Source organism: Colletotrichum fioriniae (genome assembly GCF_027942845.1).
Source record: "Colletotrichum fioriniae strain IMI 355084 chromosome Unknown scaffold_11, whole genome shotgun sequence".
NCBI classification, from domain to species: Eukaryota; Fungi; Ascomycota; class Sordariomycetes; order Glomerellales; family Glomerellaceae; genus Colletotrichum; species Colletotrichum fioriniae.
Window position 1 is genome coordinate 1,144,535 of NW_027076847.1, and position 24,998 is coordinate 1,169,532.

Sequence of the window (24,998 nt, forward strand, 5' to 3'; positions counted from 1 at the left end):
AAATACCACACGTAAACCTTTAGCCTTCTCCGGGGCGTGCGCAAAGACGCACCATCGGAACGCCGACGGCGGGGGGTGGCTTGCTCGGAGACATACCTCCCACGATGCCATGGCTCGGTCGCGATTCAAAGTTTATGCCGGCCGTAGCCGTTCGTGATCGATAAATAGAAGTACCCAGGCACCCTCCCACCATCTCTAAGTGTGTCAAGTCTCGTCTCAGCCAAACATTGAAGTCTACCTATCTAGCTATCACGATGAACGCAAGACTCGTCGCGTGCAGCCGGGCGCCGATGCCTTTCTGCAGATCTCTACGACTGCAGGGAGCGGCTAGATATGTCAGCACCACGGCGGCCAAGACTCAGACCTTGTCTCCAACAGCGCCACGAACTTTCACACCGACTGCGAAGAAATCACCCTTATCTAGACTTTCAACAAAGGCCTTGGTCCGGTCACTGTTTCTCACACAATTTATGTCAACGCCACTTCTCATGAGGCCGGCACTACCTCTACTGCACTTTATCGCCAATACAAAATTCGCACTTTTCAACCCCGATAAGAACCCATTGTTGAATCGACTACTCAGATGGACTATCTACGACCACTTTTGCGCTGGAGAGAACATTCCTCAGGTGTCAAAGACAGTTTCTGAAGTAAAGCGAATGGGGTACCAGGGTGTTATTCTCAACTACGCAAAGGAAATCGTTTTGGACAAGAAGGCAGCCGCGGCGGAAGCGAAAGCTGGAGAGTACGCACCAGAGGTCTATCAAATGGTCGACCAATGGAAGAAGGGAAACCTCGAAACTCTCCACATGATGGCGCCGGGCGATTTCCTGGCCGTCAAGTAAGTTGCCCTATAGATGATCCATGATTATTCTCGCTAACAAGATTAGGATTACTGGTGCTGGCCCTATTTCCGTAGACGCATTGAAGGCGAAAGCACCCATCCCCGAAGTTTTGAGCAAGGCTTTGGACGAACTCTGCGAGGAAACCAACAAGCAGGGCTCTCGTCTCTGGATCGATGCCGAGCAACAAGCCCTTCAACCGCAACTGGACGAGTGGACCATCGACCTTATGAGAAAGCACAACCGTCAGAGCAAGCCTTTGATCTACAACACTATCCAGGGATATCTCAAGGGCTCCAAAGCCAACTCCGAGCGTCACATTTCCCTTGCCGCGAAGGAGGGCTGGAGCCTGGGAGTCAAGCTGGTCCGCGGCGCATACATCGAGAACGAAGTTCGATCCCTGATCCACGACACCAAGCAAGATACCGATAACAACTTCGACGACATCGCGGACATGTTCATCAGCCAGAGACTCCCCGAAGACGCCAAGGAGTGCCAGTTCCCCGCCAGCGCGCTCTTCCTCGCCACCCACAACGCCGCTAGCTCCGCGACCGCGATCTCTACCCACCGCCGCAGAATCCTGGACGGCCAGGCCACGACTGAGCTTGAGTGCGGCCAGCTGTTTGGTATGGCGGACGAGTTGAGCTGTGAGTTGCTGGACAACTACGACACGTGTGTGGCGGACTCTGGGTTGAAGAGAGATGCTATTCCCAAGCCATTTAAGTATCTGCCGTGGGGTTCGGTCTCAGAGTGCATGGGATACCTGCACCGACGGGCGGTCGAGAACAAGGGGGCTGTCGCGGAGAGCGCTCATATGCTCGGTTCATTGAAGAGCGAGCTGAGACGCCGGGTGTTTGGTTGAACCGACATGATGTTGTACTTTTGTTTCCAGCGATGCATAATGACTTCATTTAGAGATATCCCAATAATAGACGCTCAAAAAAAAAACTGAGAAAACTATAAGACGTTTTACATGCCCAATTCCATGCCTTCGGCCATTTGATGTCTTGCCGAACCACGCACGCTTGCTTCTTTTTCACCATTCTTCCACGGCTCTATTATTACACGTGCATGCCTAACTAGGAGGTTCGATATCTCTCAATAGCCTTGCATGGGCGGAGTATTTGCCCTCTCCCTGTGAGAAGTCATTAGTGATCACGATTAACTCGATGATACCGGGGAAAAACTTACCCATTTGGGGAACGGTGTGAACTCGTAACGTTGGCCTTGAAAATTCAGCGCCCCCTCGAACCTCCAAATTTGCACAAGTCCGAGGTTACTCTGGTACATAATATCTGGGGTGGAAGTAAACCACAAGACGTGAGACATTAGTCTCCTGACCTCACCCATATCTATGCCAAACCGAATTAGGTAAACGAGAATCTCCAGACATGAAGTCAAGTAGTCTTTATCCCGATCGTCGCTACACTTGTATCCATACTTGGTCAGCACCGATCGGACGCTGGTTTTTTGCATTTCTTGAATGTGCTTCACGAATTCCTGATTATCCTCAAACTCTTCGATTCCGCCCTCACAGGTCAGAGTATACTCTGCAATTTCATACAGGATCCAAAGTCGCGGCTCAAACCCTGGATAGAACCACGAGAAACCGCAGTTTCGAATGATTCCAGGCATCGTCTCCAGCCCTCGCAGGAAGTACTCCTCTTCACTCTCGCTCCGGGGGTATTGAGGCAGACAAGTCCAATCGACCCAGATGTGCGACCAACTCTGAGCCCCAAGCTCTCTCTGATGAAGACGCAGACAAGAGCCATCAGGATCCGGGTCATTGCTCGTGGTCCAGAAGTGGCTAACGAAGAAACAATCTGATCGCATGACGAAGTTGTTGAGGGCAGGGAGAAGAACATAGTCATCGAGCCGATCTCTGTTCCATTTTGTGAATGCCTGTTGCGAAAGAAAGGCTTCTCTCCTTTGAAAGAACCAAAAGAGTGGTAGATCCCGTGGACTGCGGAGGAAATCGTCTAGGCTTGTGTAGTTCTGCAGAAATCCCATCGCGAAGTCGTGCATCTTCCCACTTGGCGAATTCCATTCATTGATACTGCGCTCGACGAGCGACTTCCACGCATCTTCTGTAACGGTGGGGATCGTCGAGGTAACCTCGGAGGTCATTTTGATAGATCTTGGCGATTGATGGATAAAGGCGGTGGACGTAAAAGAAGCGTTAAGCCTGGCCAGCGTTGAGATGGCTCTACTTATTAGTGTTGCGATATAAGAGCCTCATCTTACCACCCATCAAGGCTGTCGTCAGCGTCAAATGTGACAACACCACCAGCCCCAAAACACTTGATTGGACAACAAATCCCTACCATAGTAAGACTTGTTCGACTGACGTCCAATCAGGTAGGGAAAATCCCAGGTTATAGTTTCCAAGCCATCCATCGATCATTCACACGCCATAAGCATAGCCAAGCTAAAAGATTTTCCACATTTGTAGATGGGGGCCAGTGATGGTCACCGTCTAGGTGGAAGCACATGTAAGGTATGCAGGCAGACACGAGTATAGTTCATATTATTGAAAAATACCCTGTCGTCATGGATGCACGCAACACCGAATGCCCGGAGGCTGAGATTTAGATAGTTGGTGGGATCTACCTTGGATGTAACGTAATTATCTGTATGACTTTCTTGCAAACAGAAAAGGTCTATTTGGTAATTTATTTGTCCAGTTTCTGCAGAAATTCGCTTTTCGGCTCTTCATCTTGCCATCTTCTACGAGGCACCTCAAAAGTTGACGTGATGCGCCCATACGACTTTCCTCCCAGCTGGCCCACAGGACGCAACTTCTCGAGCTCAATATGACTGAAGTCTGGATCAGCAGCATCCTCCATGACCCAGAATCGTGTTGCCTTGAGCAGAACCATTCCGGCGAGACTCTTTCCATCCTTTGCGTGGTCACTGAACTCTTTGATGTCCACCACTTTTGCTTCTATAGAAAACACCGATTCCAAAACTCTCGATGGCTTCACTGTCGTAGTCTCTCCCTCATGCAGCCCTGAGATATCCCATTCGGAGACTCCATGCGGAGCGTCTATGGAGGTTGCGTTGACAGCCTCAATCATGTCTTCCGATACTGTGTTGATGACGCATTCGCCCGTCTCCTTGAGATTTCGGTACGAGTCTTTGATAGCACCTGATCTTGATGAGAAGCCAACTATGAACATGGGTGGGTCATGGTCAATGACTTGGAAATAGCTAAAAGGCGCAAGGTTCTTCTTGCCATCCTTTGACAAGGTGCTCAGGAACCCAACCGGCCTTGGTGCGATTCCGGAAACGAGAAGACGGTAGTTATTGATCATTGATCGATCAGATGCGTATGGGTCAACCTCCTTGTGGGAAGGGGAGTTGCTTTCCCGGGTGCGGACTCCCTGGCCGTAAGACCACGTCGGATCGGGGGACTTTGTGACCTCGATTGGGGCATTCGAGTGGTCAAAGTCCGGGCGCTTGGATTGTATCTCCTCAAAGTTTTCAAGACGCTCTACAATGGCTCCCTTGGACTCATCTGATTTGGTTGAAGACATTCGGAATGCCCCCCCTTGGGTGGCTGGTATACACGGTGTGAGTTGCGGTCTATTGGGCGGCGGCTTACTTAGCATTTGGTCCATACGCGGCGCTATTGCTAACTTACCTTGTAGGGATCAACCGCCTGAGCAAGGGAAATCTCATTGTCACCCCAATTTCTTCAAAGTCTGCTTCAATTCTAATTGCAGAGATCTTGGTTACAGCCGGAGTTCACTTTGTAACAAACCCCGACATACTTCTCCTCAACGTCGGCAATTCGCCTAGCCATGGCGTGCTGGCAAGAAGCCGTCTTGGATGAGTGATAAGACACAATGACGCTATTGGTTAACAAACAGTCGGAACGCGAATCCGATCTCCACCTTGGCGTGTGTTGGGGAATGTCGGATGCGCGATCCGACATTACGCAACCCGGACACCCCGTAGCAGAACCGGTGACTTTCCAAGCCTCCTTCTCAAACACAACCCAGATGTTCGCCATTGAAGATCTTACGCAACGTTTATCTCACGATGCCAAGGTGCTATTCCGGCGAAGACTCCTGGGGTTTGGATCCTCTGCTCACTGCACGCCGCCAACACTGATAAAGTCAAGGCTCATCATTCGCTCTTTCGGCGGTCCTATCTTCAGCTTGCCTCTCGATGCTAGGTCATACCAGTCCTCATACCAGGCATGATGATCTGCTTCCAAATGAGAGTGCGATGTTCATCTGGATGTGTACTTTGGGATGCAAATACCTATAGGTTCGACCTTCATCTGGTTTACTCCATGGCTTGGACCACCTGCTTGGGCCGGGCTAATGACTTCATCAACGCCTCTTCTCCCTTGCAAGCCTACCCCTCGAAGTCAGAATGGTCTCGTGATCGTTCAACCCCGGATTTCTGGCAGATTCTCCATATCCCTTGACGTTTGGCACACACGTGCCGATCTTCCCCGCGATGAAGCGGGCAGCTTAGCAGATGTTACGTTCTCCGTCATCCATATCGACTCCGGTGCCTCCGGAGACCATGAACGGACGAACATCCGTAGACACTGTGGGGTAAAAGAGCAAGTATTCTAAAGATAACAAAAGCGCAAGGACCGCAAAGACCCTCTCTCGGCTATCTACGGCGAGTCATCGACCCCAACACCTGGCTGATAAGCCATCTTGCGGTCTCGCACTAGCGGACAGTCTGCCCCCAAATTTGCCAGTGCCAATAAAGAGGCCAAGCTGCGCACATATAAAACTTGTCGGAACCCTGCTCCGACATATCAAAGGGACCCAAGGTCACTGCGAAGACTACCCAAATTTCAGCAAACGAGAGAGAGAGCGAGAGACATGAAGTTATCGAATTGGCCCCACGAGAACCGTCCGCCATGCCGCAATTAAGCCAGGGACAATACAAAGTGACCAAAAAATGCCAAAAAGCGTGCGTTTCTGTGTGAAAGAGAGGGGGCCCGGGCGTTCCGATGCTCGGAGGAGTTTCGTGTTCTTTGGCTGAAGGCTGACTTGCGACCAAAACAAAAAGTTGCGAAAGATGTCGGGTAATGAAGGTCAAGTGCTCCGGCTCTCAGCCTTGTACACGTTGCGATCGAAAGAAGCATAGATGCATCTTTGCTGTTGAGGATAAGAGGATATCGGTGCCGGAAAGGTGAGTTGTCGGAACGAACCCGTGCGCGTGCAGTGCAGGCAGTTGTCGGGATGAGAAACAACAACAACTGACTGACTCCACTTTCCAGTTACCTCCGGGAGCTTCAGAACCGGAACAGTGAGCATCCAGGCTCAGACCGCTCGACGAGAGCTCTGAGCCGGGGAGACGACGTCGAGGACGTGCAGAGTCGGTATGCGGATGCGGATGCGTATGCGACGCCGCATCATACTTCTCTTGCTCAGGCTGAAGATAATACCGGGCAGTTGGAGACGCCGAGCCATGGTGAGTCGTGCTCGTCGCTTGTCGTTGAGTTTGTGCAATCAGACAAGTCAACTCTTATTGACGCTGTCAACTTCGTAGACAGTCCACAACCGACAGGCCCTCCGGCATCCGAGCCGGATACTGAAGTAGGATATGCCCGTTCGAGTCAGGGGGATCACGGCGACTTTGGCCCAGGGTTTAGGCAAAACCCGCTGGTGGATAACGACTACACCTTTGCCAAGGTCGGGGAACGATACTGTAAGTCATATGCTATTTGTTCTAGTACTGAGTGAGTTGACTTAATACTCACATGTTCACAGGGTACATGGGCCCAACATCGTCATGGTCATTCTGCCGACGAGTCTTAGCCCTCCTGGGTAAACGCCTACCAGAGGCAGCCCCCGACCCATGGCACCTCCCACATGAGGGCGCGTTCAGGATGCAATGGACGCCATTAGGTGCCACCGATACACCCGACGTATCCAACCTCCCGCCGTTAGACTACGCCCTGTTCCTCTTCAACACCGTCAAGTTCTACCTCGGCGCCGTCTTCTATGTGATTGACGAGCCGTCTTTTCTCAAGAACCTCCATGAGCTGTACGAGGACCCCGCAGGCAAGGCTAGCTCGGCAAGGTTGTGGTATGCGCAGTACCTCTTAGTTTTGGCTTTCGGCAAGGCATTCGTTGTTAATAGTACCTCACATACGGCGCCACCGGGGGTACAATACGCTGCAAGGGCCATGTCGTTGCTGCCAGATCTATCAGGGCTCAACCCGGATACGATTCCGGCTATCCAGGCACTTGCTCTGGCTGCATTGTATTTTCAGTGTTTGGATATGAGGTTGGCTGCGTATCAACATGTAAGACCCTGGATCCCTTCCTACTTTGGCTTTCTCATGGCTTGAGGTCGCTAGAAGATAGGTACTAATGAGATTCTAGATCGGACAAGCACTACGAATCGGCATCGTTGAGGGCATCTACAGGCATATGCCCGAAGAAGTTGTCGGGCGTGAGTACTCGAGACGCTGCAACATTGTCTTCTGGGTGGTGTACACCCTAGACAGGGAGTTCTCAGCCTTGATGGGAGCGCCGACTTCAATTCGGGACGAGGATATCACTGTGAAGCTTCCTTCACAGATGGATAACTCCCTTGACGCACTGAATATGACTCTCCATGTACGGCTATCGCGGCTCATGGCTCGTATTCTTACAAGTGAGTTTCTCGGCCACGAAACGACGTAAGAGGAAGCCCCGGGTTACTGACATGATGTAACTAGCTATTTACGGCGTGGGCAAAGAGTTTGATGGCTCATTGGTTCCCAATACCCAGTCTATCCTGAGAGACCTAGCCAGATTATCACGAGATCTTACCGCACTCCTCGACACCCACTTTCAAGGTTCAGTCAGCCGAGCTTCTAGGATGGCATTGCGACTCATCCTATCTTACCACCATGTAAGTGCCCTACTTCCACACACTGTTCCATTGCCATTGCTAATTCTAGAAGTGCGTTGTCCTGACAACTCGACCACTGGTCATGTGCGCCCTCCACATGCATATTGAACACTCTGACAGCCACACGAGATACCCACAAACAGTCTCTCTAACACCACCAGTCGCATCCCTTCTCCAATCCTGCGTTGACTCAGCGCAAACAGTCCTCCGAACCCTCCGCGTGCTAGGCGACGAAGACCTCCTCGAAGCCTTCCTCCCCTTCCAGCTCGAAGACGCCTTCTCCTCCGCATTCCTCCTCTACCTCATCCGGGTCATCAGCCCCTCCCTCCTGCACGACGATTCGTGGTGCGAGAATATCAAATGTGTGCTAGACAAGATGATTTCAAAGGGGAGTCTTGTGGCGCCACTGAGGAAGCTGGAGCTGAGTCAGTTGGAGCACATCATGTCTGCGTTGACGCCTGTGGGCGAGGAGCCGCCGACGCCGCCGCCAACGAGTGCGGCGCATCACCATTCTCAACATCATCATGGGCACGGGCACGAGCATGGGTCATTCTTGGACCAGATGGAGGAGGCTGGGTGGGATATCTTTGATACGAGCGGGATGGGCGGTCTTTCTCCGCAGGCGTTACTGGATTTAGCGGAGAGGTTGGATGTGGAGGACTTGATTCAATCTGTTGATGGGGATGGTGACAGAAGATAATGGCTTACTTACGGTAATCAAAAGTTGAATGACAAACGGGGTAGGACAATGGCAACGAACGGCTCTTTAGTGGTCTATTTTTATGGTATCGTCTCTGTCCCAATCATATGCTACTCGAGGATTGCTCTCGGCATAATGAAAGAAAGACATCATCCCCGGTGGGGCTACATCTCTTGGTGCTTATGCTAGGAGTAGAACTCTGGTACTCTCGGTAACCCTGTCGTCGAGTAGGCTGTGGGCGTAGTTGATTGTTGACCTTAAGTCACTCCACCACCAAGCCAGATCGACCTGACCAACCGACCTAGGAAGGCACCTGCTGTGCTGGTGACAGAAACGGCGTTGGAGGCACTCATATTGGCTTTCTGTGTATTCAGTTGGCCGAATACGTTGGATCCAACATCGTGAACTACAGATTTGCTAGCATACTCAGACATTGATAGTTCACAAAGACTCGCGAATAGCCGACTTGAACTATATCGAACATTCTATGTCAGCTTGGTGCTTCACAACTATTTGTAGGTAGTTAAATCTAAGAGTAGAACGTCAACTTACGGGAATGACCTGAGCCTTCTCGAGATCCCAGACGTCGTTCTTAGCATAGACGTCGCCTCTGATGAGTTCCCAGGCTTCATCAGCGTCCTTGACGGTGTAGATCATGACGCTGCCCTTGAAACCGGGGGTCTGGCCTTCAACGGGGTGTTCCTTCTCAAACATGGCGCCTATCATATTCATGAGAACGAATATCGTGACGAACGCCGAAGGAGGGATGGGAGGTGAAGCCTGGATACGTACCACCGACAGCAATCTTTCCGTTGCTCTTGTGGCCCTGGGCATTCTCGAGATGCGTACTGAGGCAGGTTAGCAATCGGCCCGGAACTACACTCGGCCTCTTACAAGAGACCTGTTCCAACAACTAGGTTACATACGGTCTGACCTCCAAGCGCCGGGCAAGCGCATCGGGCTTGTCGGGAAGGATGCAGAGGAACTCCTTGGTAGCCATTGTGCGGTAGCGATTGAATGGTGAAGAGACGGGTCTGGTAGTAACAAAAGGTCTCCGAACTGCGGGGACGAAGCTGCCTCTGAGAATTCTGGCAGACATTGACATTATCGCAGCACCAGGGAGGGGAAAGCTTCACACGGGGGATATCAATCACGGCGTCATGTGACCGGGAAGTGCGGAGGTGGGACGGTTCGAGTTCGGAGTTTGAGGGGGAGTGGCGGGGCACGGTCTATGTTTGGCAGCTCCGATGCCGGAATTTGGTGCCGAAAGTAACCGGTGATGCCGGCGGACCATCAGAACCGGGAACCTATTCCCATCTCAATGTTCTCGCGATACGCTGAGAAATCACAGGGGGGAGGAATGTTCATTGAAAAAGTCTTCTGATTCATAATTGGCCATATTTTCAATTGCTGATTCATGTTCAAGTCGTCAAGTAAGGTACAAGGTACTCGAATCTACCCTGCTACTGTCACCAACGACGACATGCAATTAAGTCCATGAAGTCGGCTCGCGATGGAGGCATAGTTTATCAGCTACTTCACCGATAATGACATACAGAGCATAATACTGCCTTCATATTGCATTACTTGTGCATGCAAGTCGTTACCTGGGTGATTGATACTGAGATTAATCGCATGCATTCCATGTTGCAAAAATGTAAAAGAGGAGACGGCCACAATAAGCTGTCATAACATGTCAGGTCGTACCCGGGTTCGAACCGGGGTTACCAGAAGTTTTGATACGATCAAAATCTGGAGTGATAACCGCTACACTATACAACCTCTAGTTGGTCTTGTTGACCCATCGCCTGAGTGGAGGCCAGTCGATGCCACTTCCAAGCGAGAATCCACAATAAGAACGACTAAGCGTTGACTGTGTCTCGGCTATGACCAAACGGCACAGACGCGTCAGACGGGGAATCACACCGTGACTGATCGTCCAAACCTCGATTGCTATCTACGACGTCACGACTCCAGACTAGTTGGAAGACTGGATACACTACATCCAGACAAGTGGGTAACAAACTTCCTCAGCAATCAATTTCTATGTTTCGCTCTGAACTCATCGCCATATTGAGCTAAGTTGGCTGAGCTAGTCTAGACAAAACCATTATCAAGCGACGCGTCGACGGTAAACTGATACTGAGACCTCCCATGCAACGCGATGCTCTCGTTTCCATAAACAAACCGTCCCTGCGTACCGACCGGTGCCCGAATAGTAACACCAATATCACAATCACGCACCCTCCACTCAACACTCAACTCGCCTCCAAACGCAGTGACAACCTTGGCGCTCGCCCTCTTCAGCCCCATCTCAACACCACTCGCAGGCGAAACCACCCAGTTCCTATACCCAAACCCATCAACACCCGTAGCAGCCCGCAGTCCTGCAGCCCACTCAGTCAACACATACGTCGCAGCGCCGCCCCACGGATGACTCAGGCTCGTGAATAGTCCCAAGCCGGGCTGTTGCGTCGCAGCGTTGACGTACTCCCAGCTCGCGCCGACCGCACTCCTGTTCTGCCCTGGGGTCGTCTCGCCAGGCAACATCGCGCCCCAGAGACTCTCCATCAACTCCTTCGCGGCCTTCGTCTCGTTGCCGACGAACAGCGCCTCCAGCAGGAAACCATTGGTGTTGGGGGAGATGTTGACGCTCGAGTCGTTGGAACTGACCGCCGAGGTATCCTTGTATCCCGGGCCCAGCTTCAAGCGGGATACAGCGGCAAGAGACCGCGATGCGCGCGTTGCGTTCGCTACGCCTGAAGTGATGCAGAAGGCTGTCGCTGCCACCGAGATGCCGTCCAGGTCAGCCACCGAAAGACCGTACGCGCCTGCCTCTTTATTCCAGAGTCGCTCGTTGATCGCAGTCGCCAACGACGTCGCCGCGACCCTGTATCGAGTAGCAGATGCCGTATCATTGAGCGCATCAGCAACGTCGCCGGCACCGTTGAGAGTCTGAACAGCCTCGCACCCGATGGCAGATCCCCCGTCCGCCGGGCCCGTGAACGCGAACCCTCCATCAAAAGTCAACAGGCCCGTCGTGGAGTTAATCTGCGGCAGAAGCCAATCAAGCACCCTCTGCCATCGTGGCCACGTTGATCTCGCCCAGTCGAGGTCGTTTGTCAGACGCACGTGGTCGTTGAAGGCCATCAGGCCAAGGAGTTGGTAGTCCTGTAATCCGAAGCTCTCTGCCGGCGCTAGCGCATCGGCGACGGAGGCGAGGTCGTACCCCAGATTAGGTGAGATATTCATCTGCCCGTTTGCGATTTGCGAATCGAGTAGTAGCTGTAGTGTACCCCTAGCCTGCTCCGTCTTTGATGTGCTGGTAGCAATGATGCGTGCCGTGTGGTAAAAGTCACCGAGCCAGATGAGGCGGTCGCGCTTCGGACCGTCAAGACAGGCGGCTTCGCCGTTGGCTTGGGTTCCGTATTCGGCGAGGATGTCTTCCGAGCAGCCGGTGAGGGTGTTGGAGTAGAGCGTGGAGCCGTTGGCGGTGTCGTAGACGTGCACATTCTTGAAGTAGGCTGCTTGGTCTTGGTACGCTCCGAAGCCGAAGGAGCCGCTGAAGTCAGGGGACCCCGAGTAGGAGACTGTGCCGGAGCTGAGAGCCCACGGGTAGTCAGACCGTGAGATGTTGAGGATTTGGGTGTCGTTGATTGAGACCGCTAAGTGGCCGGTGGGAGCCATGGAGGCTTTGATGCGGTACCACTCGTTCTCCTTCACTGTGAAAGGAACATCAAAGACATCGAGCAAGTAGCTTGTGAGCGTTGTCTGGTTCACAAAATCCGGTCCGTATGCCAACGAGATAGTGTTGGGCGGTGTCAGAGTCTTGTTGACGTTGGCGAATGTGCTCGACTCGGGAAGCTCGCCGGTGAGGAGCATGGTGTATCCATTGCCGGCAATAACTCCTCCCTGGGTATCTCATCAGCATCTAGCTCTCTCCTGAACGTACATGAGGTCAAACTCACCGTTACCCACCAGCTCCCTCCCCTCTCGATCTTGGTATCGAACTCAAGTGTGTAATTGCTCCACGTTGTGCCCTTATATGTCACCGAGGGCCTGGTGCTACGAGCAAACACCCCGTTCTCTTTAGTTACTTCCCAAATTGTCTTTTGCGTTCCCTTATCAAAGCAAGCCGCCGTGGCTGCCCGAGCACCGAGCTTCCAGACCTCATTCAGGATCACATCGTCACTCTCAAACTGCCCAGGTAACTCCTCTGGTTCAATGGTATCAATCGTCGCCTCGAAGCCCACGCTAGAAAACGAAACGGTGCCGTTCGTCAAGAGTCTGATGGATTGCCATTTCTGCCCTCCTTGAATGAGTGGGGATTGAACTCGGCCGACGGACGTGATGTTGAAAGTCTCGACGCGGAAGCTGTTGCTCAACTGGTTGGAGAAGGTGTATGGCCCGTCCCCGAACGGATGGTCGAGTCCGTCATAGTGCTCCGTGTACTTAACCTCGATCTGGGCCGGGGCGCTGAGGGCCGAGACTTCAAAGATCGGATAACCCGCTCTCTCGGCTCCGTAATCCAAGGTGGCTAGCGGGATTTCCGGGCTCAGCGAGAATGGGACGAACGGCTCCGTTTGGAGCTGTGCTGCCGTGCCTGTAGCGATCCCTTTGGCCGTGAAGCTTCTGATCAAAATTTGAAGTTAGAAATGGGCTCTTTGCGTGGGAGATAGTAGGTCTAGGTGTCATACCTCGTCGTAGAGTTGCTGCTTGAAACCCTGGCGGCAACACCGGCAGCACTGGCTGCGAGCGCTAGCAACAAACATGAGACTGCCATTCCTACGTCTTGAACCCAGTGCTATGGGCAGAAGTGACCCAAACGATGTTTTACAAGTGAGAAGCAGCAAAAATCTCTTGTCGCAACGACAGGCTCAACGACAACGATCATTCCGGGCCCAATTTCCTCGGCTTGCGGGCGTCGTCTTGTAGTCTGAAATATTCGCATGATCCACACCGAGCAGATTATGTCGCGTCACCCTCGCGCCTGAAAGTATGACTGCTCGGGCCATCGGTGGCCGAGCAGAGCGTTCTCGTCTTCGTCTCGTGTGCTTAGCAGTGCCATTTCGATCACCATAAGAACCCTCGCAGAATCCACAAAAGGAACCGCTTGGTTGGGCTTGCTCGCAGACGAACATCCCGATCAGGCGCGCTAGGTACAAGTTCCCCGGACCCAGGCGTTTGTTTGTGGGGAAATGCGCGGGGAAGACTGTTCGGGGTAGCATGCCGGCTGTCTGAAGCACTTTTATCGGCACTTCATCGCGGCGAAACGGTGCTGAATTGCTCTCCGTACCGAACCGAGCCGATGAAAGAGGTCCGGAACATCATTTGCATGCTGCTCATACAGCAGAAGACGACAAACCGGGAATCTGACTGACTTGTGGGGATGAGAACATAAAGGAAAGTCGTTTTTCTCCCGATGCCGTCCGTTGCCGGGGTCTCTCACACCTGTGACAAGTTCTTGCTGCAAGGATGGCGGCCATAGAAGATAGTTACTCGGAATTTCGGAACATGTAAACTTCTCTTCAACTAGGTATCAATCGCAATCATAAGTACAAAAACGACGCATAAGTCATCAAGAGCACAGGGCAAGTGCTTGTCTCCCTTCGCCTCTCTCTTAACCCTTATTGTCATTCTTCTTCTCGTCCAGACAGATGCACAACGCACACATGAGCGCCATATCTACCCCGGGCGCTACCGTGAGCGCGTACGTCTGCTTGCCACCGAAGAAGTCGCGCGCCCGGAGCATGTTCCTGTCGATTCGGCCCAGCACCTGACCGGTATTCGTATCAACAATATCGGCCTGTGTCGACAGCCAATTGCCCTTCATCTCGAGCGACTCCGTCTTTCCTGTCTGCGGTGAGACGAATGTCGCGGTGGCTTTTGAGCCGATGACTGGTGCAACCCCACATGATTAGCTACTTTCATCCGGTTTTACAAGCCCTAGGTAAGGTAGGGATAAAGGACTGTAAACTCACGCGCAAAGCTGTTCTTCACCTCCATAATCTTGTTTCCCTTGGGGTCCTGCGCCGCAAATGTCGTGTGGAGGTGCAGGTGCTCCTTGACGATATCAAACAGGTGGTTCCCCGACATGTCGTAGACTGCTTTGCGGCCCGAGATGGACAGCGCCTTGCCCTGCACCCGAAGGATCGGCTGGCCATTGGCGAGTTTGATGTCGAAGCTGTCGCCGGTGATGGAGAGGATCTTTTCCTTCAACACGAGGGTCTCACTCTGACGCGCCGTCAATTGCGGGAAGATGCCGACCGAATTTCCGGCTTGAGGCAGGGTGTGGACTGCTGGGGCAGCCATGGTGCGTATTTGGTGTGCTTTTGCTGGAGGGATATTTCTGGGTCTTTTTGATCCGTTCCTTGTCGTGAATTTCGAGGACGCAACGGAGGTTGGCGGAAGGACTTATCTTTCGAAACCCTTCACGCAGCGGAGACGAGGGATGACGACTGGTTTTAAGTAAGGCGCATGTGAAAGCTCAGGCGCACCAAAGCTCCTACAGTCAGCTTGAACCTCGACACTTTGAAGATCTGCTGGCTGCCTGCGGCTGAGTAGACCATTGGGGGCAGTGCTTATTGCTTAGCGCCACCAGTCGGTTCCGCGGGTTCACAGGGCGATGAGACACAGCACAAGTACCTGAGAGAAGGGATGATGAGGTGAGGGGCACAAGGAGCTCGTTCGTTGAATACTTGAGAGCTAGATGTCAGACAGTCAAATTAGGCTCGCGATGACGTCAAAGGATGAAGCAGTCTGTCCATTGGCAATGCGTAGGGAAGCTCGAGCAATGCAGAGATCAGACCCTTCTTCTTCCCGTTTGACGTCTCAAAGGAATGGGCGAGTCTCACGCTAATTAGCTGTGATCGGGCGCTACTTCGCGGTAGAAGAGGGGCAGCGTACGCCACATTATCTCCGACTCGCAACTTGCCCGTCGGTTAAAGGATTCAGAGCAGCTCTTGGGAAGTCGTGACTATTTACCAAACTACATACCTTTGGGAATATCCATTGGCCAAGTTGCATGTAGCTTGGGCATATGAAGATACCATCTCATCCGAGGCCGAAACCGAGCAACAAATCTGATCAAAGTTTGACACAGCCACAAATAGGTGGCGCGTGGTCACTCCAGCCACTCATCTAAAGAGTAGTTCTACAGCGCCTCAGTCAGCCCCATTTGAGCAATGCGTGGCTGAGACACTTCAAGGCACAGTTGGCTCCCACGGCCAGATGCTCGTGATAAGAGGGTCTGTCATGTGTATTCTTTCACGATCTCTCTCGATGATGGACCAAGATGGTATCGAGGATTATTGGTAACATCAAACGCAAATTCCATAAAAGTATTTCACCATTTATGCAAGAACGGGTCAATTGAACTACTCAAGGAGCTGTCGGAATTCAGCAACACATTCAAATAGAGCCTTGATAACCCAACGAAATACTAGGCTCACTAAATCAACCCATCAAATTTCATACTCTCTCGCATGCCGCACTATTATTCAGGTGTTATGCCTGTTCTTGACTTGAGGCAATTCATTTCGAAGCAGAGCCTTGCTGTCAGAGACACCGGACAAGACGAAGTTCTCAAAAGATAGAAACTTCTCCTAAGTTGTTGATAGGTGCTGTCGTTTACTCAGTAGCAACTGTCCATCCACCAGTCTCCAGTATTTCTCTATTTTTCTTTATTCAGAAGTTTCCATAAACGAATACAAGGCAAATGACGTTGGAATACTTCCAGATTAGTTGTGACTCCCTTCTTAAATTACCTCCACATTTATCATCGCGAGATATCTAGCAAACTATGAGTTAGATATTTGACAGGCGTGCCCTTCATCCTTCACGTACTCCGCCGCTCGGCTGAAATAGGAAAGGAATGTATTCAGATGAAGCAGATCAATGACCCTCAAGCTCTTTCTCAGTCCAATCCCACAACTCCTGAGCCGCCTTATCCTCATACAGATTCGCCTCTTTATACTCCTTGAACTTTGGATTATAGAATCCTCCGCTCTTCACACTTGTACTCGCAGCCGTGCTGGCCCAAAGCTGAGCTCGCGCACCCGCGTGGACGTCAGTCAGGAAGATCGACCCAAGCACACTGATTACTCCACCGACCCAGGGCCTTCTCTTCCTGAAGTCGTCAAAGAGACCGGTGTTCACGACTCCGGGGTGGACTGCGACGAACTTGATGGAGGGGTATAGCTGGCTCAGCGTGCGGGTGTGGTAGTAGTCTGCGAGCTTGGACTGGCCGTAGCGAGCCAGGCTGGAAATGTCGTCCAGCGGGGTCTTACACTTTGACAGAAGAATCCCCTCCGAAGGCGCTTGTTTGAAAAGTTCTGAGCTCAAGTTGACGACGCGAACATCGGATCCGGGCTGTTCGGCCGTCTTGTTGAGAATCGGAAGCAGCAACTTGGTGAACAGAGCCGGACCCATGTAATTTGATCCAAACTGAACTTCGTATCCATCCTTTGTTAGACCTGGTGGTGTAGCCATCAGACCAGCGTTGTTCATCAAGATGTCGAGACGGTCGGCTGAGGTGAGGAAAGCGTCGGTGGACTTCTTGATCGACGCGAAAGAGCCCAGATCTAGCTCGAGGTACTTGATCTTGTTCTTGGCTGCTGGCACGGCTTGCTCCACTTCCTTGATGGCGGCATTGCCACGGGCTTCTGTCCTGGCTGTGAGGTAGATTGCCGCGGGGTTATGCTTCGCCAGCTGAATAACGCTTTCTTTCCCGAGACCACTGCTGCCACCTGTGACAATAATGACCTTGCCGGCCAGGTCTGGTATGTCCTTCTCTGGGGAGAATGTCATGATGGTGTCAAGATGTGAGCTAAAGTATTCAGCTGGGGCGAATTCGTGACAGAATGAATGGGTGCGATGGCGGGTTGTTATGTGGCACCGACGAAACTGGGTATGTTGATTCGATGATGCTTCGAATGGACATAATTAGCTGAAGGGGTATCATGAATGCCAACGTGGTCGTGTGAATCTCTGCAAAGCAGCGATGGTCAGCAGAGCCAATGGGTCATATTATACTAATTGACAAACTCTCGAAGCCGCGACCAGTGCCAGCTGATTGGTCAACATGGTGCCTTGTCTCGGAGACTTTGCTTTTGCTGCATCGTTCATAGCTGTGGCCGTGTAGCTATCGAAGAGCTTGGAAAGCCGGCGCTGAGCTGAAAGCTCGCTGACCAATCTGGTCACCAGACCACAAATTAAGACCATTGGCCGAGATTTGATACTTCACAAAGAATGAAAAGCATCTGCGGAATTGGGACTTATCTTGGTTTGGCATGCGCCCCGTAGTCGGTGATCAACGAATGTGGAAACGGAACTTGCATTGGTCCGACTCTATCAGGCCAACACGACGCGTTCACTAATCATTTTCAGCTGACGCTGACTGCAGCTGGGTCGGGTGTATTAGTCGGAGGGCCCGAGTTGCTCCCGCGTATTACAACAGGACAGAATTTTGATCAAGCCAATCGATACCTGCGTGCCAATTGGCCAAAAGAATCCAATGGGTGTCCCTTGAATCCTCAGAGTAACATCTTCTTTGTTGACCTAGAGGTGGTTCTGACTTACGATTTTGGTGACATACATTCCGGGGCGCAATTTCATTGACATTTTGCGTGATCACGACAATCCCCGACCTAGGAGTACCCATGGGTCAACATTCGGTATCGAAAATATCAGATTACAATAGATGAAATCATGGAGGCTCGGTAGCACGGGTACTTTACGTAAAGCACGAGATGACGTGGCGAATGACATGGCGACAAAAGATTACGGACTACTTTAAGGTGATGGAAATGAAGACTTAGCATCAGCTTATTTTCATGAACTATCTACCAATACTTCAGGCTTCCAAAGTGAGACTTGAAGAAATTTCCGAAAATGAGTCATCAACAACACTGTTGAGGTAGACAAAGTCCCGAACCTCTTACACAACACAATCCGTTCAAACTGATTTTCCTCCTTAGGTGTAGAGACGGGCAATCGTCTCAGGCAAGTTCAGCTCCAACTCCACGGCTGAAACATTGCGAGACAACAATGCCGACCTCTTCGCAATATCCTGCGCCTCCGTATCCAATTGTTGCTGGAAGAACTCCTTGGTATCCTCAATGACCTGCTCAAGCGACGGCGCCGAAGCTCTGTTGATCGTCTTCTTACCACCGCTGAGAGCCGATAGAGGGAACCAGCTGAAGCGCTGCGTGAGCTTTTCAATGTAGCCGTACATTTCAGCAGAGGTGTCGAATGCCTTGTTAATCCATCCGATGTTCGCGGCGTCCTCTGCAGTGATGTCGTTGGAGCTCAGGACGTACTCCATGGCGCGGCCTCTACCGATTAAGCCTGGGAGGAACTGGCTGCCGCCGCCGCCAGGGAACAAGCCGCTTCCGACTTCTGGTTGACCGAAGAGGCTCTCGCCCCTTGTGGCGAAACGCATATCGAGAGACACAAGAAACTCGTTACCGGCACCACGGGCGCGACCTTCTACAGCCCCGATGGTGACTTGGTGCAATTGAGAGACGTTGTAGATGAGGGTTCCAAATTCTTTGCCAAAGGCAGCTTCAAGGTGTCAGCGATTGTGCCATGAAGGCTATAGGACCGTGAATCTTGTTTCTCGGGTGCACTTACGATCTGCCAGCTCAGGCAGGGAGAGATCTAGATGGGCCATGAAGAATCTAGGAACATCGCTGTTGAAGATGACGACCTTAGTTTCATTATCACCTTGGAGGCGAGAAACCAGATCGGTCAAGTCGTTCTGTGTATCCAGGTTCCACAAGTTAATAGGTGACGACGGGTTGTGAAAAGTCACCGTCAGAACGCTGCCATTTTGGGTTGTCTTTAATCCGGTGTAGTTGGGAAGGCCTATGGTGTATACGGGTCGTACTAAAGTAGCAGCAAAAGCCAGGCCAGAGAAGATGAAAGAATGCATCATGAGTTTTGAGAGACTAGCAGACAGCTTGACACGAGGATTTGAGGAACTGATTGTTTGATGAGAGACTTTGGATGAACCGGTCTTGCTTAGCAGTGGCCTGTTGCTTTAAATACAAACTGTTGTTCCACAAAGCAAGGATACCCGTCGTTACTTGCTTATAAACCAAGTCATTTACGGCGTCGTGCGAATTATATGAAGAGATTAGTGATTATTGGCCGAGTCCCTTTCTCTGAGAATCTGAAAGAAGCAACCCAAAGACTAGCTAGTCATTCACTCAGTGGGCTTACGAATGGCTCTCAATGATATTTTTTCTCCGCCATCCAGTCTCGAGATTTGAGAATCCGTTTGGGACTACTCAGTGATGCCTGGGGACACCCCAAACGCGCAGCAGCCTATGACACAATTTGGCAGGATTGTCTCTAGCATCTCGTAGCATTTGGAAGCGTTGAAATCCAAGCAGTCTGCAAAAAATGTGGATTTAGACGGTGGCGTGGTCCCCTAGACCCTCCTTCCATTGACCTAGTACATATTCTGGAGAACTCTTGGGCTTCTACCCAGTCTTCACCTTCCATACCACTTACGCAGCAGAACAATCAACTCTTAAATCTGGTACCCAACCTTCGATTGCTCTGCTGATGTGTGTACCGAAAGCAGGCCTGTGGCTTTCCACACCATGTACCGTTTAGGACTTCAGCCGCAAGGGCTGCTGCACCCTTGCCGCCACGGCATCAAATAAAGTGACAACAAGAACGCCACATACCATTCGGGAGGTCAGCCGTAAGGGAAGCTACTCCCTTGCTGACATGGCGTCCAAAACAACGCCACATAGCCCCCGCTCTTGCTTGGCTGAAAGCATGCGTTGTACGGTTATAACAATCTGATGTTAACCTCTCAAGTTGCCAATCTTAGTATTGGACGTCCTGCACGAACACTGCGACGCTCGTTCGATGTACAGCTGAATCTGATCTTGTCTTGTCCAACACCTACATCGACTTTCTCTTGAATCGCTTCTCTTGTTGCATTTGTCTGATCGTCGATTAGACCCACCAAGAACCGATGGAGAACATTGCGGACATTGTCGAATTTATCCGCCAGCCTGCGGAGGTGCTCTCCCAACATCCAGATGATCTTGGTGCAAAGCAAGCACTTGATAAAGCCATAAAGGCTGCCAAGAGAGCTTTGGAACAGCTCCGTAGTGGTCTCACGGGATCGCTTCAAGACGTCGATGTGATCATCGAGTGGAACGAACAGTTTTTATCGGTCGTGCCAGAAAAGCACGCGTTCCGTGCGACTTTGTTGGGCGATCTTTCCGTCGCATTCTATCAACGATTCTCGATGATGGGATCCGACGGAAACGTGGATGACTTGAACAGGGCCGTGCAACTTGCCGAAGAAGACGTCCCAGCCACGCGCCCAGGAACGGAGCAGCGGATCTTCGCTTTAGCCAACCTCAACACAATGTTACAAAACCGGTACGACTACACGAGAGACAAGAAAGACATCAAGCGGGCCATCAGCGTGGGTGAAGATGCAGTGGAGAGGATACCCGAGGACTGGCGTTACGCTGCCCTGATCTTGCGTCAGCTGGCCATCCCGCGTGCCAAGCTATTTGAGCACACACACAGTCTAGAAGATGCCCAAAGAGCCCTTGAAGCGGCCGAGTCTGCTGTGATGAAAGCAGAGTCACTAGGGGACAAGGCAGGCGTGGCACTCGGTTCCAACACTCTAGCAAGAATCCTGGGGAGGCGGTTCGAGCAAACAGCGAACATGGAGGATCTCGACCGTGCAGTCAGCGTCCTCACCGACACTATGAAGCTCATCCCAAAGAGCATGATCGACTACGTGGTTGGCTTAAGCTATCTGGCAACCCTACTGGGCATCCGTTTCGAGCAACAAGGCGATGTGGACGATCTCACTGCAAGCATTTCATACACGAGGAGTGTGCTGCAGTTGATGAGCAAAGATGATTCCGATAGACCTGTTCAGTTGTACAACCTAGCGAACAGGCTTGCCGAGCGTGCGCAGTACACCGGCATTCTCAGCGACCTCGATGATGCCGTTGATTATGGGCAACAAGCTCTACACCTAGTGCGTCCAAATCATCCGGAACGGACGAATTGGCTTAGGGGACTCAGCCAGTTTCTGGGTATGCGATTCACCATGGGTTCAAAGAGTCCGGAGGACATTCAACAAGCAATCGACCTCAGTAGACAAGCGGCTAAGGCGGTTGACCGCGATGATGTGGGGATGCGTGCGGCATTGGTGAACGTTCTTTCAAATCTGCTGAAGGAAAAGTACGACCAATATGGGGAGGTTTCCAACTTGGACGAGGCCATTGATGTTCTCGGGGAAGTTCTTTCAGGAGGTCTCCCAGAAACTCTTCCCGAGAGAGGATACTTGGAATTTGGCTTGGGGAATGTGCTACACACGCGAAGTCACCACACTGGTGATGCCACGGATTTAGAGACATCTAGAGGGGCCTTTCAGCGAGCATGGGACTCTCGGACTGCTCCATTGATGATTCGAATCGAGGCTGCGGTTGGGGCTGCTGAGGTTGCCAAGGAGCGTCTGGAGAGTCACGATTCCCCTGATGCATCGTTGCTACTTGGATATTGGACGGAAATCTCGTCGGACCTCGACCATGCCCTCAGTATTTTCCATGCTCTAAGCCCCCGACATATGCAGAATGTCAACAAGCAACAAATGTTGAAGAGATTCGCTGGCCTCGGAGCCCACGCCGCCGCTGCCGCCTTGAGTGCAGGGAAGGAGGCCTCATATGCCTTGCAGCAGCTGGAGCTGGGGAGAGGCGTCATATCTGGCCTTGTTCTTGGTCTCCGGACAGACTTGTCATTCCTCCGAGAGACACACTCAGAATGGGCGGATCAGCTTTCCAGTCTTCGCAACATGCTGGACGCTGGTCATACCACTCTATCACCAACGGGGTCATTGGAGTCGGGCGCACAAGCTCGCCGCCGAGCTGAAAAAGATTTTGAATCCCTTCTCACAAAGATCCGCAACGAGAAAGGTTTCGAGAGATTTTTGATGCCGCCTACCGTTGAGCAGCTCATGGAAGCGGCAGACCCAGATCCTGCTGTTGTGGTCAACGTGTCTTCGTTTCGGTGTGATGCTTTTATAGTTGAAAAGCACCGCATTAAGCTGCTGGAGCTTCCCCTTTTGAGTCTCAAAGACATACAGGCGTATGCCAAGGGACTGAAGGACCGTCCCGATTCGCTGTCTTCCGTGTTAGAGTGGCTATGGACCTCGGCAGTGCATCCAATCCTCGACGCGCTTGGTTTCGACCGCCCTCTCGCTGTGGATGAAGATTCATGGCCGCACATTTGGTGGATACCGGTCGGACCTCTTAACAGTTTACCACTGCATGCCGCTGGATATCACAACAAGCACTCTGGAGAAACAGCTCTCGATCGTGTCATGTCGTCATACAGCTCATCACTCAAGTCTCTGCTTGCAGGCCGTCGCCAAACGATGCCACAGTATGGTTCCGGCCCAATCAACGCCCTGTTGGTTTCAATGAAGAGCACACCATATCGCTCCCCGCTGCGGTACGCAGAGCTAGAGGTCGCCATGCTGGAGAAACTATGTCCGGCGCTGAATGCGACGCCCATACGGCCAGTCCAAGACAAAGCAAACGTCTTGGCACAGCTCAGCTCATGCGATATCTTTCACTTCGCGGGTCACGGCACGTCGAACCCATTGGATCCCTCCCAGAGTGCTCTCCTACTCAGCGACTGGGAGAAGAGCCCGCTGACGGTGGAAGACCTCCGCAACGAGAAGCTGCAGGAGAAGCCACCATTTCTTGCCTATCTCTCTGCTTGTTCAACAGGGGCAAACGAGGTACTTGGATTAGTTGATGAAGGAATCCATCTCGGCTACGCCTGCCAGCTCGCAGGCTTCCGACACGTTGTAGGCACCTTATGGACTGTGTCTGACCCCTTTTGCGTCAACGTAGCCCAAAAGTTTTATGAGACGATCCGCAATGAGGGAAAGACAGATACAGCCGTCCATCGCGGACTCCACCTAGCTTCGAGGGAGTTACGAGACGTTCAGGTCGGCGCCAACATTCGCGGCTCTGGCACTGACGTGATTGATGCTGTAGGTCCAGATGATGAGGGAAAAGAGGGGGCCATATCATGGAGAGATGTCAATGACAACGATGGCAGCAATGATGGAGGTGGCACTGCGGTGAGTTCTGGGTCAAGAAAAGGAGACGGAGTCGACGATGAGGAACCGTCTATGAATTCGCTTTGGGTTCCATTTGTTCACTTTGGTGTGTGACCAAACCCATTTGTCCGGGATAGCTACACAACCTCAGCGTTCAGTTGATAAAAAACAGTAACCCATGGCCGATGGGTCTTATTCATCTTCTTCTTCATCAGAATCCTTAGGTGCGATATGGCCTCCCTCTCCAGCTTTGCGAATGCGATGCCAATCATCTCCAAATTGCTCAATCGAAACTGTGTAAGGGCCATTCTCATCATCTTCCACAACAAAAGCATCGTCACCGCCACGCCAATTCTTCTCCGACTCCTCCCGCAGAGACCCAAACAACCCAGTCTTGATCTTGACGCCAGCAAAAAAGACAACGCGTTTTTGGTCCTTCCAAGTTGACCAGCCGCTGCTCGACGCGCCCCTAACCCACGACACCTTGGGACCGACCTTGGCAACGTCAGCAGCGCCGACATCAAACCCAACCGTGGCGCTGCCCTCGGAGCTATCCCATGTGGTAATTCCGACATCGGCCGACGAGTAAGTCCACGTCACAGCACAGAGACCATGTTTCTTCGCATCAGGATACTTGGAAAACAGCACCTTGGTATGGATCTGAAGCCACGCAAGGAACGGATCGCGAAAGTCAAACCCTTCAGACACGACCTCATCCTCGCAGAGCAACACGGCCCCAAAGCTGCCCGCGGTGCTGTATTTGAAAACACCACCCACCTCGACTGGCAGACCCACGGCCGCCCCGCCGACGCCCGCTTCTAGCTCCACGCTTGTCTCGGTGACTTTGTCTGCCGTCAGCGGCCCGTACCGGCGCGGGTCGGGCGGGCTGCGCTGCAGGTATCCCAGCGGGGCGAACCCAGCGGCCTTAACGGCCTCGGCGTCGGCTAGGTCGAGGATGGGGTGCCACCGCTGGTACTCGTCATCGAGGTAGCCCAGCATACCTGGTCGCAAGCGGGAGAAGGGGGCTGGCTCGTAGAGCGCGTAGCCGAAGCGGTGACGGCGCATGGCAGTGCGGTAGGTGCGGGCTAGGCTTAAGTTACCCATTTTTGGTTGTAAAAGTTGGTCTCTATGACTTTTTGTTGGATTTGGTCTCCTTTGAGAGGTTTGAACGTTGTATGTGAACTACCGAGATGGGTTTGGCATGGTAAGCAAAGGATTATGCCGTGGCGACCATGAGGCGACGTCGATCTCAGGCTTACTAGGCGAACGAGCAGGCAAGTAATACTTAAGTTTTCAGCTAGAGGGAGGCGGCCTCGCATGCCGTATTAACTGGTGGCAAGATAGGTACCCAACCAGGTCTTTCTGTTGGGCATTGTCTCACTGTAGTACCCGAAAGCTCCACAATCTGCCAAACCCACGACATATGATTTGAGCAAAGCAAGCCAAGAAAAACACGGCGCAG

The 24,998-nt window shown here is 52.1% G+C and overlaps 10 protein-coding genes and 1 non-coding gene across 11 annotated transcripts; 3 read left to right on the forward strand and 8 right to left on the reverse strand.

Annotated features, from left to right (window-relative positions):
• Window positions 1-659: 659 nt before the first annotated feature.
• On the forward strand, window positions 660-1,704 carry PUT1_5 (proline dehydrogenase; the record flags this gene model as incomplete). Its single annotated transcript, XM_053188882.2, has 2 exons — window positions 660-841; window positions 891-1,704. The coding sequence occupies 2 exons, from the start codon at window positions 660-662 to the stop codon at window positions 1,702-1,704; spliced, it is 996 nt and encodes a 331-aa protein (XP_053053648.1).
• Window positions 1,705-3,514: 1,810 nt separating this feature from the next.
• Window positions 3,515-4,378, reverse strand: N0V96_008942 (uncharacterized protein; the record flags this gene model as incomplete). The annotated part of the gene is made up of 1 exon (XM_053188883.1): window positions 3,515-4,378. The coding sequence occupies one exon, from the start codon at window positions 4,376-4,378 to the stop codon at window positions 3,515-3,517; it is 864 nt and encodes a 287-aa protein (XP_053053649.1).
• Window positions 4,379-5,901: 1,523 nt separating this feature from the next.
• On the forward strand, window positions 5,902-8,418 carry N0V96_008943 (uncharacterized protein; the record flags this gene model as incomplete). Its single annotated transcript, XM_065758494.1, has 6 exons — window positions 5,902-6,005; window positions 6,094-6,524; window positions 6,587-6,958; window positions 7,031-7,125; window positions 7,205-7,478; window positions 7,922-8,418. 6 exons carry the CDS (start codon window positions 5,902-5,904, stop codon window positions 8,416-8,418), a joined length of 1,773 nt encoding a protein of 590 aa, XP_065612887.1.
• Window positions 8,419-8,859: 441 nt separating this feature from the next.
• Window positions 8,860-9,523, reverse strand: N0V96_008944 (uncharacterized protein; the record flags this gene model as incomplete). The annotated part of the gene is made up of 4 exons (XM_053188885.2): window positions 8,860-8,889; window positions 8,971-9,137; window positions 9,211-9,266; window positions 9,345-9,523. 4 exons carry the CDS (start codon window positions 9,521-9,523, stop codon window positions 8,860-8,862), a joined length of 432 nt encoding a protein of 143 aa, XP_053053651.2.
• Window positions 9,524-10,116: 593 nt separating this feature from the next.
• On the reverse strand, window positions 10,117-10,200 carry N0V96_008945. The gene has a single exon. It is a non-coding gene; the product is annotated as a tRNA-Gln (tRNA).
• A 315-nt stretch (window positions 10,201-10,515) lies between these two features.
• Window positions 10,516-13,486, reverse strand: N0V96_008946 (uncharacterized protein; the record flags this gene model as incomplete). The annotated part of the gene is made up of 3 exons (XM_065758495.1): window positions 10,516-12,330; window positions 12,516-13,050; window positions 13,401-13,486. The coding sequence occupies 3 exons, from the start codon at window positions 13,484-13,486 to the stop codon at window positions 10,516-10,518; spliced, it is 2,436 nt and encodes an 811-aa protein (XP_065612888.1).
• A 552-nt stretch (window positions 13,487-14,038) lies between these two features.
• On the reverse strand, window positions 14,039-14,730 carry N0V96_008947 (uncharacterized protein; the record flags this gene model as incomplete). Its single annotated transcript, XM_053188887.2, has 2 exons — window positions 14,039-14,316; window positions 14,400-14,730. 2 exons carry the CDS (start codon window positions 14,728-14,730, stop codon window positions 14,039-14,041), a joined length of 609 nt encoding a protein of 202 aa, XP_053053653.1.
• A 1,581-nt stretch (window positions 14,731-16,311) lies between these two features.
• On the reverse strand, window positions 16,312-17,226 carry N0V96_008948 (uncharacterized protein; the record flags this gene model as incomplete). Its single annotated transcript, XM_053188888.2, has 1 exon — window positions 16,312-17,226. One exon carries the CDS (start codon window positions 17,224-17,226, stop codon window positions 16,312-16,314), a length of 915 nt encoding a protein of 304 aa, XP_053053654.2.
• Window positions 17,227-18,391: 1,165 nt separating this feature from the next.
• N0V96_008949 (uncharacterized protein) lies at window positions 18,392-19,351 on the reverse strand (the record flags this gene model as incomplete). The annotated part of the gene is made up of 2 exons (XM_053188889.1): window positions 18,392-18,981; window positions 19,051-19,351. 2 exons carry the CDS (start codon window positions 19,349-19,351, stop codon window positions 18,392-18,394), a joined length of 891 nt encoding a protein of 296 aa, XP_053053655.1.
• Window positions 19,352-20,410: 1,059 nt separating this feature from the next.
• Window positions 20,411-23,650, forward strand: N0V96_008950 (uncharacterized protein; the record flags this gene model as incomplete). The annotated part of the gene is made up of 1 exon (XM_053188890.2): window positions 20,411-23,650. One exon carries the CDS (start codon window positions 20,411-20,413, stop codon window positions 23,648-23,650), a length of 3,240 nt encoding a protein of 1,079 aa, XP_053053656.2.
• Window positions 23,651-23,728: 78 nt separating this feature from the next.
• N0V96_008951 (uncharacterized protein) lies at window positions 23,729-24,640 on the reverse strand (the record flags this gene model as incomplete). Its single annotated transcript, XM_053188891.2, has 1 exon — window positions 23,729-24,640. The coding sequence occupies one exon, from the start codon at window positions 24,638-24,640 to the stop codon at window positions 23,729-23,731; it is 912 nt and encodes a 303-aa protein (XP_053053657.2).
• Window positions 24,641-24,998: the final 358 nt, after the last annotated feature.